This window comes from Schistocerca serialis, chromosome 8 (genome assembly GCF_023864345.2).
Source record: "Schistocerca serialis cubense isolate TAMUIC-IGC-003099 chromosome 8, iqSchSeri2.2, whole genome shotgun sequence".
Lineage (NCBI taxonomy): Eukaryota > Metazoa > Arthropoda > Insecta > Orthoptera > Acrididae > Schistocerca > Schistocerca serialis.
In genome coordinates, this window is record NC_064645.1 from 99890968 (window position 1) to 99904207 (window position 13240).

Genomic DNA, 13240 nt, shown 5'->3' on the forward strand with positions numbered 1-13240 from the left:
CATTTTTATCACTACAACAGCAATTTTGATTACATGAAATAATACGTACTGAGCGACGGCCTAACAACACGTCCTCTTTCCACAAAATACAGATCAACAGTCCTCTTTTTCTTAATAAATCAATTGTCTCTTTTTTCTGTTTCTTTGAGTCCATACTCAAAGGTTCATAACTACTATCTTTGCGGGGACTTCGCTTCTCAGAATAAAATGAGGCACAAATTAGTTAAAAAAAAGGGCAGTGAGGCTAACATAACATTACAACTTCCACGAGTTGTTGCAGTACATAGGCCTTGTAGAATGATACTACTATAACTTTCGGTTCAAAAAAATGGTTCAAATGGCTCTGAGCACTATGGGATCTGTGGTCATCAGTCCCCTAGAACTTAGACCGACTTAAACCTAACTAACATAAGGGCATCACACACATCCATGCCCGAGGCAGGATTCGAACCTAGGACCGGAGCAGTCGCGCGGTTCCGGACTGAGCACCTAGAACCGCTAGACCACTGCGGCCGGCTATAACTTTCGGACAACAACTACAGCTAAATGACAGTGTGCATTATTATCATTAAAGTTGATTGCTGTCATCATCTTTTTTTTTTTTACAGTGATGTGACAGAAGTCTTGGGATAGCGATACGTACATATACAGATGGCGGTAGTATCGTCATTTTTCCACAGGTGATTCATGTGACGCGATTATGGCTGCGCGACGCGAATTAACAGACTGTCACCGCGGAATGGTATTTGGAGCTAGACGCATGGGACATTCCATTTCGGAAATCGTTAGGAAATTCAACAGCCCAATATCCACAGTGTCAAGATTGTGCCGAGAACACCAAATTTCAGTCATTTCCTCTCACCACGGACAACGCAGCGACCGACGGCCTTCACTTAACGAGAGAGTTGTCAGTGCTAACAGACAAGCAACACTGCGTGAACTAACAGAAATCAATGAGGAACTTAAGACTAACTTATCCGCTGGGACAGTGCGGCGAAATATGGCATTAATGGACTATGGCACCAAACGACTGACGCGAGTATCTTTGCTGACAGCGCCATATGCCTGCAGGACCACTCCTGGGCTAGGGACCATCCCGGTTAGACCCCAAATGACCTCGTCAAATGGGTTCCGATTCCAGTTGGTAAGAGCTGCTGGTAGGGCTCGAGTGTGGCTCAGATCCCACGAAGCCATGGACTCAAGTTGTCAACATGGCACTGTGCAAGTTGGTGGTAGTTCCATGATGGTGTGGGCTGTGTTTACACGGAATGGACTTGCTCCTCTAGTCCAACTGCTGGTCCAACTGGACCGATCACTGTGTGGGAACAACAGTGTTCGGCTGTTTGTTCCCAAACTACGATGGAATTTTATGCATGGCAATTCACCACGCCACTGGGCCATAATTGTTTGCGGCTGGTTTAAAGAACGTTCCAGACAGTTCGAACGAATGATTTTTCCAACCAGATCGTCCAACGTGAGTCCCATAGAACATTCATGCAACATGATCGACAGGCCAGTTCGTGGACAAAATCCTCCACCCTCAACATTTTCGCAATTATGAACGGTTATGGAGGCAGTATGGCTCAGTATTCTGCAGGGGACTTCCGACGACTTGTTGAGTCCTGCTACGTCGAGTTGCTGCACTGCGGCAGGCAAAAGGAAGACCGATACGATTTTAGGAGGTATCCCACAACTTTTGTCACCTCAGCGTTGTGAGTGTGGGGTTGATCTGAGATTCTGTTATTCTGCGTAACGGATTAATCTGAGATGTACCCTTTACCCTGTGGCTTCTGCAAGATGCAATTTCCACTCCCACACTGCTACAGAAGCCAGACAGACGCTCCTAACGTTCTACAGAGAAATGCCTGAATGACTTTCAGCAATAAATATCTTATGGAGTCGTCCGCTGTAAGGAAATGACACAAAATTCACAAAATGTCTTACGTAACTAGTGGGATACTTGGGTACTGGAGTAGTGCTAGTTAGTGTAAGAAAAACATGAAACTAACAAAAATTCTGAGAAATCACAGTGGCACTTTTAGTTATGAATTGAACAAGTTATATCCTGGTTCTTTTCGGAATGTGAAGTTACCTCTCAAGGAAAGGATTCGCTAATGAAATTTCTATAAAAAATTTAATATTGTTATTGACTTACCAGAATGGCTGAGAGCCGCGCCTACTCAACTTGAATAATTATCCTTTAGAATGTTGCTAGGTACGGTCGAGGCTGTTGCGTGTGAAATGCAGTGAAGTGTACTGTTGTGGAGGAAATATGGGGCTCGCAATAGCTGCAATAGCTGAGATGACTGCTATCTGTACCGCTCGCTGCGGACAAATAAGCTAACTCTCGTTCTATCTGGATTGACCTTCGCCAATGAAACTGTCCCTACGCCTTGATGAAGTCAAGGATTCCTATTTGCCCCTAGTCTAACTACTGGCGTGGTACACCAGTCAGATAACCAGTCCACTGTGATGCCACTCGAAATTCGCTAGCAGGCATTTAACTATAGCTCTGTCCGTTCACACTGCACAATAAGTGTGTTGGCCAACACAGTGAACAACGCTTAATCGCAAGGACTCAATATAGAGAGTCGCACTTCGATTCGCTCTCGACAGAGGTGCTCTCCCAGTGAAGTACTGAGGAGAGACTTTTTCCTCACTCTTTGAGTACACATACGAGCACGCACGCTCTCGTTACGTGTTCTCGCTCCAAGATCGACAACAGAACGGCCCCTCTCCACGCAAGAATTGAAGGGGTATATCTTTCGGTCACTTCCATTACTCCTTCAGCTCAGTGCGTCAGAAATATCGTCTGCCAATCAGCATTGCTCTTCTAAAACGGGAGAATAACGTTTCGTTTAAGGCGACCAATCCGGAAATCTTTAGTATCGGCGTTTGGCGTTTGCGGTCTCCCTGTGAAAATCTCTGAAACTGTGTGTATGTGTAAAGAATGCGTAGGCTGGCCACTCCCACAGAATGTAGCGGAATTTGATTTTAAGCCGAACACAGGGTCGTTCCTCCTTTCCCTCGGGTGGACCCTGTCAGCTCCACAGGCGGCCACCGACCGACGTAGATGGGTTGGGATTGGCCGCCTGGCGTGTGGTTGCCTCTCTCGAACTAAAAGCTCCTGTGACCGTCGTGTCGGGAATGTATGTGTGTACGCCAGCCTCGAGTATTTCAACCACGGTGCGCACTTGCGACTTATTAGTTATTTGCATATCGTTTACATGGATTCATACAACATTGACTTTATCTTATCGAGTTTGGGTTCGAATGAAGCGTCTTGATGTGCAGAATATCATTGTGAGGGCGGAATATGTAAGTAATGAAGGTCAGGAGACCACGACGTCTTACACTGTATGCTAAGTTAGTTACTAAAATTGTTACGCATCATCCTTTTCCTTAGGAAGTTACGATAAAGGATCCTTGTCTCCTCCTTCTGTTGTCTGAATAGAGTTTCCTTTCTCCTCCTCATATGTTACACCTCGAATATTTTTTTTATAAGAATATTTTGAAATGTTGTAGTCTGTGTTGATTCATGCTGCATAGATCCGACGCACATTACGCTCATCTAAATAAAACAACAATGCCATGGTGGATACCAACCTTATTTTCGCCCGTCATACGGACCGACAGCTAGGAGCGATGATCTGTGTTGCCGTTTTATTTCATAGCAGAACCACTTTCGTTGACAACCTCGGCGCCCTTACAGCAAAGTGGTGCATCGACGATATTCTACGCTCCGTTTTGTTGCCCTTCATGGCTAGCCATGCCGGGCTTACATTTCAGCAAGATAACCCCCTCCCGCACACGGCCAGAATTTCTAATCTTGTCATCGTGCTTCCCCAGACCTACCACGGCCGGCAAGGTACCCTAATCTCTCCCCATTCGGGAACGTTTAGAGCGTTACAAGCACTGCCCTTCAGCCTCATCAGGATTTCAACGATCTAACGCGCCAGTTTCACAGAAATTGGTACGAGATTCCTCCTTAGGGCATCCAACAACTTTGGCAATGAACGCCAAGCCGAATGCCTGCTTTCATAAGGGTCAGACGTGGAAGAACGCGTTATTGACTTCCTGCATTTGTGAAGCTGTTCTCTTTGAATGAATCATCCAATTTTTTTCTGAAATTGTAATCATTTGTTTGTCTTTACATGTACATTTAATGATTTCCTTCTGATTCACAGATTTCCTCCGTTAAGCGTATTGGTGTTACATATATATATATATATATATATATATATATATATATATATATATATATATATATATATATAACACCAATACGCTTAACGGAGGAAATCTGTGAATCGGAAGGAAATCATTAAATGTACATGTAAAGACAAACAAATATATATATATATACTTGTTTTGTAAATAAAACTGCCTTTTCCAGCTGCTAGTTACTTTATTTCCCATACGTGTTTCGCCTTCTCCTGTTCTGAGGCATGATCAGTGGTATCTATAACGATACAGTTTTGTTAGTTATAGATTATCAAACACTTAGTGATTTTTTGTAAAAGTAAATAATCATTACGATTTGCTGATCTGCGTTTCCTCACATCTGGTCTGGAGGTCGCACTACCATTTTATCACTTCCACACAATCACATATTTGTGTTCTCGCCTTCCCCACACTGTTCGCCATGTTTCTCACTCTTTTTTCTGGTGGACTATTTTTCTTTTGTCACTCGATACAACTATTTTGTCGTACACTACTTTTCACAACGTAAATATTGCAACTCCATTACGTATTTCATCATCACAAACAGACTGTTTTTTTTTTTTTTTTGCATGGAGTATACATTTCTGGAAGCCTTAGAAAATGTAATATGTCAAGAAGGGTTTATAAACTGACCATAATTAAAAAAAAAACATGAGGTCATAATTTGTTGTGTGATGTTTGCTCACAGAGATCATAATCTGTTACTTTGTAACACACCGAGCGGCGTATTACGGTTTGGCCTCTGTTGTTAGACGAGGATGTTCAGTTTTGACTAGACGCTGTGTATCCACTCCTTTAGTGCACGTAATTCAGCTTAACGTGTCACCAAGCCTTATGCTACAGCTTGCCACTTTATAATATCTGTTTTCCACCCAGCCTTTTATGTTATTTCTTATACCACAGACCTCAGGATATAGTACAGCGAAATGCATCAAAAGTAGAAAGAAAAGGATTTTGGCAACTGAAACAATAGTAAATTATTTGAGCTACACAGAGTCCCAGACACAATGCGGTATTTCATGGCCAGAGTAAGGACATACTGACCCAACCATCCTCAGTCATTGCCCGTGTCCTGTGAGTCTTCGTCGTTGACACAACGTTATATGCTGATTTCTTTTCCTATGTTCTTGCTTCCAGCGCGATTTAGCTCCATTTTATCCAACCTGGCGTCTGCTACCGTAGCCGAAGTCGAAAACGATGGTGTTCGAAATGGAGGTTGTTGTTGTGGTCTTCAGTCCTGAGACTGGTTTAATGCAGCTCTCCATGCTACTCTATCCTGTGTAAGCTTCTTCATCTCCCAGTACCTACTGCAACCTACATCCTTCTGAATCTGCTTAGATATTCATCTCTTGGTCTCCTTCTACGATTTTTAACCCTCCACGCTGCACTCCAATACTAAATTGGTGATCCCTTGATGCCTCACCACATGTCCTACCAACCGATCCCTTCTTGTAGTCAAGTTGTGTCACAAACTCCTCTTCTCCCAGTCCTGTTCAATACCTCATCATTAGTTATGTGATCTAATCTTCAGCATTGTTCTGTAGCACCACATTTCAAAAGCTTCTATTCTCTTCTTGTCCAAACTATTTATCGTCCATGTTTCACTTCCATACATGGCTACACTCCATACAAACACTTTCAGAAATGATTTCCTGACACTTAAATCTATACTCGTCGTTAACAAATTTTTCTTCTCCAGAAACTCTTTCCTTGCCATTGCCAGTCTACATTTTATATCCTCTCTACTTCGACTATCATCAGTTATTTTGCTTCCCAAATATCTAAACTCCTTTACTACTTTAAGTGTCTCATTTCCTAATCAGGGGACTGATGACCATAGATGTTAAGTCCCATAGTGCTCAGAGCCATTTGACCCATTTGACCCATTTCCTAATCTAATCCCCCAGGATCACCCGACTTAATTGGACTACATTCCATTATCCTCGGTTTGCTTTTGTTGATGTTCATCTTATACCCTACTTTCAAGACACTATCCATTCCATTCAACTGCTCTTCCAAGTTCTTTGCTGTCTGTCACAGAATTGCAATGTCATCGGCGAACCTCATTTTTATTTCTTCTCCATGTATCTTAATACCTCCTCCGAATTTTTCTTTTGTTTCCTTCACTGCTTGTTCAATATACAGATTGAATAACATCGGGGAGAGACTACACCCCTGTCTCACTCCCTTCCCAACCACTGCTTCCCTTTCATGTCCCTCAACTCTTATAACTGCCATGTGGTTTTTATACAAATTGTAAATAGCCTTTCGCTCCCCGTATTTGATCCCTACCCCATTCAGAATTTGAAAGAGCGTATTCCAGTCAACATTGTCAAAAGCTTTCTCTAAATCTACAAATGCTAGAAACGTAGGTTTGCCATTCCTTAATCTAGCATCTAAGATAAGTCGTAGGGTCAGTACTTCCTCACGTGTCCCAACATTTCTACGGAATCAAAACTGATCTTCCCCGAGGTCAGCTTCTACTAGTTTTTCCATTCGTCTGTAAAGAATCCGCGTTAGTATTTTGCAGCCGTGACTTATTAAACTGATAGTTCGGTAATTTTCACATTTGTCAACACCTGCTTTCTTTGGGATTGGAATTATTATATTCTTCTTGAAGTCTGAGGGTATTTCGCCTGTCTCATACAGCTTGCTCACCAGATGGTAGAGTTTCGTCAGGACTGGCTCTCCCAAGGCTGTCAGTAGTTCTAATGGAATGTTGTCTACTCCCGGAGCCTTGTTTCGACTCAGGTCTTTCAGTGCTCTGTCAAACTCTTCACGCAGTATTGTATCTCCCATTTCATCTTCATCTATTCCACTTCTATAATATTGTCCCCAAGTGCATCGTCCTTGTATAGTCCCTCTATATGCTCCTTCCACCTTTCTGCTTTCCCTTCTTTGCTTACAACTGGGTTTCCATCTGAGAGTTTGATATTCATATAAGTGGTTCTCTTTTCTCTGAAGGTCTCTTTAATTTTCCTGTAGGCTGTATCTATCTGACCACTAGTGAGATAGGCCTCTACATCCTTACATTTGTCCTCTAGCATCCCTGCTTAGCCATTTTGCACTTCCTGTCGATCTCATTTTTGAGACGCTTGTATTCCGTTCTGCCTGTTTCACTTACTGCATTTTTGTATTTTCTCCTTTCATCAATTAGATTCAATATTTCTTCTGTTACCCAAGGATTTCTACTAGCCCTCGTCTTTTTACCTACTTGATCCTCTGCTGCCTTCACTACTTCATCCCTCAAAGCTACCCATTCTTCTTCTACTGTATTTCTTTCCCCCATTCCTGTCAATAGTTCCCTTATGCTCTCCCTGAAACTCTCTAAAACCTCTGGTTTAGTCAGTTTATCAAGGTCCCATCTCCCTAAATTCCCACCTTTTTGCAGTTTCTTCAGTTTTAATCTACAGTTCATAACCAATAGATTGTGGTCAGAATCCACATCTGCCCCTGGAAATGTCTTACCATTTAAAACCTGGTTCCCAAATCTCTGTCTTACCATTATATAATCTATCTGAAACCTGTCAGTATCTCCAGGCTTCTTCCATATATACAACCTTCTTTCATGATTCTTGAACGAAGTGTTATGATTAAGTTGTTTCTGCGCAAAATTCTACCAAGAGGCTTCTTCTTTCATTTCTTAGCCCCAATCCATATTCACCTACTACGTTTCCTTCTCTCCCTTTTCCTACTGCCGAATTCCAGTCACCCATGACTATTAAATTTTCATCTCCCTTCACAATCTGAATAATTTCTTTTATTTCATCATACATATCTTCAATTTCTTCAACATCTGCAGAGCTAGTTGGCATATAAACTTGTACTATTGTAGTAGGCGTGGGCTTCGTATCTATCTTGGCCATAATAATGCGTTCACTATGCTGTTTGTAGTAGCTTACCCGCATTCCTATTTTCCTATTCATAATTAAACCTACTCCTACATTGCCCATATTTGATTTTGTGTTTATAACCCTGTAGTCACCTGACCAGAAGTCTTGTTCCTCCTTCCACCGAACTTCACTAATTCCCACTATATCTATGTTTAACGTATCCATTTCCATTTTTAAATTTTCTAACCTACCTTACCGATTAAGGGATCTGACATTCCACGCTCCGATCCGTAGAACGCCAGTTTTCTTTCTCCTGATAACGACATCCTCTTGAGTAGTCCCCGCCCGGAGATCCGAATGGGGTACTATTTTACCTCCGGAACATTTTACCCAAGAGGACGCCATCATCATTTAACCATACAGCAATGCTGCATGCCCTCGGGAAAAATTACGGCCGTAGTTTCCCCTTGCTTTCAGCTGTTCGCAGTACGAGCACAGCAAGGCCGTTTTGGTTAGTGTTACAAGGCCAGATCAGTCAATCATCCAGACTGTTGCTCTTGCAACTACTGAAAAGGCTGCTGCCCCTCTTCAGGAATCACACATTTGTCTGTCCTCTCAACAGATAGCCCTCCGTTGTGGTTGCACCTACGGTACGGCTATCTGTATCGCTGAGGCACGCAAGCCTCCCCACCAACGGCAAGGTCCATGGTTCATGGGTGTCCGGTTTGAATCCTGGAGGTAGAAGAAATCTTTACCACCAGTATTTGGCTAGTAATTGGAGGACAGATGATAACGAGATTTTGGCTCAAAATGGTTTAAATGGCTCTGAGCACTATGGGACTTAACAGCTGTGGTCATCAGTCCCCCAGAACTTAGAACTACTTAAACCTAACTAACCTAAGGACATCACACACATCCACGCCCGAGGCAGGATTCGAACCTGCGACTGTAGCAGTCGCGCGGTTCCGGACTGCGCGCCTAGAACCGCGAGACCACCGCGGCTGGCCGAGATTTTGGGTCGATGACCTCGATTAAATATCATATCCCTCGGCAGTGTATCTCAAATACGCCATGTGACAGCGTTGATGGTGTTTCATCCCTGGGAGTTGAGCCAAAACATTATGACCACTTGCTTAATGACTTGTTGCCCAACTTTGGAGCGAAATATATCACTGATTCTCCGTATCGGGGATCCGACACTTTGTTTATAGGTTTCTGGAGGTATGTCGCATTCGATGTCTACGCACAAGTCACGTAATTCTTGGAAATAACCGGCCGCTGATCTGCGTACGTGGTGATGGTGCCCTATAGTGACCCAGATGTGTTCCACAAGATTTACATCACGCGGAGGTCGTGGGGACATCAACGTGTGTTTACTATAATGCCCCTCAAAGCACTCTGGCACGGTTCTGGCTCTGAGACAAGGACAATTATGCTGCTGAAATTGCCGTCGGGAAGACACCAAGCACGAACGGACGCAGGTGGTTCGCAGCAGTCGGCGTGTCTTCGACTACTACCACAGGTTCCATGCAAGCGCGGGAGAATGTCTCCCATAGCATAATACTGCTCTATCCAGCCTACATCCGTGGCGCGCTGCACGTTTAGAAGGAAGCTGGGAAGGAAGACTGGGTTTCAAAACCCCGTCAATATCGAGGTCATTAGAGACCTCAAGACGAGCTCGGATTGTGTCAAGGATGGGGAAGGAAATCGGCCGTACCCTTTCAAAGGAACCATTCTGGCGTTTGCTTGGGACGCTGCAAGGAAATCACGGGTTCGAACCGTTGCCCTCCAGAATGCGAGTCCAGTATACGAACCGTTGGGACACCTCCCTCGGTTACTCGTTTCGAGCCGCCGTTCACCTCGGTGGCGGCATTCGTTGAGACGACCGTCGACGCAGTGTAGCAAAAATGAGATTCGCCCGAAGAGCCGACACGTTTTCACTGATCGACGGTCGAATCCCGATCGTGCCGTACCCGTGGCATTCGTAATTGACAATATTCCATGTTCAGATTTCCATACTCAACCATGTACGATGAACGGTGTGCTCCGAAACGCTTGTGCGTGCACCAGCAATGTGCTCTTTCGGCACAGATCTCTCAGTTAACCATCTACCCTGCATTACAGAGCAGACAAGCTTCCGAACCATACGCTCTGTGAAGAGTCGTGGACGTCCAACCATTTAGCACCTAGTGGTAGTTTCACTATCCTTAATCCTCTTTCCGTAGATGCACACGACAGAAGCACGTAAACATTCGACCAGCTTCGCCGTGATCGAGATACTCGTTCACGGGCTCTTCATAATACACTACTGGCCATTAATATTTCTACACCAAGAACAAATATACATGATAAACGGGTATTCATTGGACAAATATATTATACTAGAACTGACATGTGATTACATTTTCACCCAATTTGGGTGCATAGATCCCGAGAAATCAGTATCCAAAACAACCACCTCTGGCCGTAATAACGGCCTTGATGCTCCTGGGCATTGAGTCAGACAAAGCTTGGATTGCGTGTACAGGTACATCTGCCCATGCAGTTTCAACACGATACCACAGATCATCAAGATTAGTGACTGGCGTATTGTAACGAGCCTGCTGCTCGACCACCATTGACCAGACGTTTTCAATTGGTGAGAGGCCTAGATAATGTGCTTGGCAGGGCAGCAGTCGAACATTTTCTGTATCCAGAAAGGCCGGTACAGGACATGCAACATGCGATCGTGCATTATCCTACTGAAATGTAGAGTTTCGCAGGGATCGAATGAAGGGTAGAACCACAGGTTGTAACACATCTGAAATGTACCGTCCATTGTTCAAAGTGCCGTCAATGCGAAAAAGAGGTGACCGAGACGTGTAACCAATGGCACCCCATACCATCACGCCGGCTGATAAGCCAGTATGGCGATGACGAATACACGCATTCAATGTGCGTTCACAGCGATGTCTCCAAACACGGATGCGACCATCATGATGCTGTAAACAAAACCTGGGTTCATCCGAAAAATTCGTGGGCCCAGGTTTGTCGTTGAGTACACCATCGCAGGCGCTCCTGTCTGTGATGCAGCGTCAAGGGTAACCGCAGCCATGGTCTCCGAGCTGATAGTCCATGCTGCTGCAAACGTCGTCGAACTGTTCGTGCAAATGGTTGTTGTCTTGCTAACGTCCCCATCTGTTGACTTAGGGATCGAGACGTGGCTGCCATGCGTATGAGATGGCTGTCATCTCGACTGCTAGTGATACGAGGCCGTTGGGATCCAGCACGGCGTTCCGTAATACCCTCGTGAACCCACGGATTCCATTTTGTGCTAACAGTCACTGGATCTCGACCAACGCGAGCAGCAATGTCGCGATACGATAAACCGCAATCGGAAACGTGATGGTACGTATTTCTGCTCCTTACACGAGGCATCGCAACAACGTTTCACCAGGCAACGCCGGTCAAGTGCTGTTTGTGTATGAGGAATCGGTTGGAAACTTTCCTCATGTCAGCACGTTGTAGGTGTCGCCACCGGCGGCAACCTTGTGTGAATGCTCTGAAAAGCTAATCATTTGCTTATCACAGCATGTCGTTCCTGTCGGTTAAATTTCGCGTTTGAAGCACGTCATCTTCGTGGTGTAGCAATTTTAATGGCCAGTAGTGTAATAATCTGCTCATTTCCTGAGTCTCTTATGTCAATGGATTTCCCCATTTGCATCCCATATCTTCACTAGGGTGTCTCCCCTTCCGAGTCTACTCCGCTTACGTACTTTTGTTGTCGCATCACGTGACCGCAATGTAACCAGGCGGCATCCAACGCTGCGGTGGGCAGTGGTCATCAACACACACACACACACACACACACATCTATATTCAATAGGTACACTTAGAACACAAGATCCATACGTCATGTGGAAAGGAGCCACTGTGGCGGGAGACGCAAACCTTTTCCTGTTAGGAGGAAGAACAACCCCTCGACAGGCCCCAGCCAAAACACTACTTCTCTCTGTGTTATCCGGCCTACATAAGACACTGGCAGGTGGGTGGCTGTCTGCGGTACTCACGCTTCTTGTTGCCTTCGCGGTAGGCGGTGAAGAGCGAGTCGAAGGTGGCGTTGATGGCCTGCGAGGTTGCCCAGTAGCGCACGTGCATCACGTTGTTTTCGGACAGCACCGTCTCCGCCTTGGCACCGCAGAACTCGTTCAGCCGCGACGGCATGTCCGTGTTGTCCTTGAACACCTGCACGAAGTTCTGGTTGCAGTCGTTGGGCTTGTCTAGCTTGAACACCAGGAACGCCAACTGGATCTGCGGACACATAAAAGCGACCGCCATGTTTGCATCACAAACGTCTGGACTCTCACCACGCAGAGGGAAGGTGTGGAGGAACGGAACGACCAATGGTCCAGCCAGCGAACAATATTTTTTTGTCCGAAAGCAAAACAAAAAATGTGTCGAGTAAATGCTGTTCAGCTACCAGGCGTGACTGCCTTTCCCGTAACGTTGTAAACAACAGTACCTCTTTCTATACCGCATCCCATTTTTTAAATCTGATGATACAGTTCCCCTTGTCAAGACCTGTTCAGAAACGTATCACAATGTAACATTCAAGTAAACTTGATACTGACAGAAACGTAGCACAAAGTTGACTCTCACTGTCACAGTCAACGTCACAGTGCAGATGGGTTGGGCGACCTAACACAGATGCAAACACAACTAAAGTAGACGCTTGTCATTCCCGTTTTGATACTCAGTTTCTCCATAGAGGAGTAGCATTTCTACCCACTCTTCGTTGGCGTATTCTCTCACACCTTCAAATTTTTCGGTTGTAGTTTAAATCTTCTGGGTTATTAGGCCGCGTCATGTTTCTTTTAAAATGATCGACGTTTCGACCCCGCTGCCGGGATCGTCCTCAGGATCTTCTGTTGTCCACTACTGCTGTTCTAGATCCCAGCAGAGGGGTCGAAAAGTCGATCATTTTAGAAGAAACATGACGCGTCTGAATAACCCAGTGGATTTTAACTTGAGTGACAACAGCCACGAAAGCCTGCAGACTTACATATTCGATTGAAATTTGCCGCAATTGTAGGTAAGAAGGAATGATCCCTAATTTCTTTGGAAAAAAAAATTAATAGCCACGATCGCATTCAGTACAATTTACTCCTCATTACCTGTTTCAGAAGTAAGACTGTTACCTTATG

The 13240-nt window shown here is 44.7% G+C and overlaps 1 protein-coding gene across 1 annotated transcript in view; it reads right to left on the bottom strand.

Moving 5' to 3' along the window:
• The window catches only part of LOC126416851 (uncharacterized), a 1707974-nt gene that overhangs the window by 710492 nt on the left and 984242 nt on the right, over positions 1 to 13240 (bottom strand). Inside the window, exon 5 of the mRNA XM_050084734.1 lies at positions 12107 to 12347. Coding sequence (XP_049940691.1) covers positions 12107 to 12347 — 241 coding nt within the window. The remainder of the gene's footprint in view (positions 1 to 12106; positions 12348 to 13240) is intronic.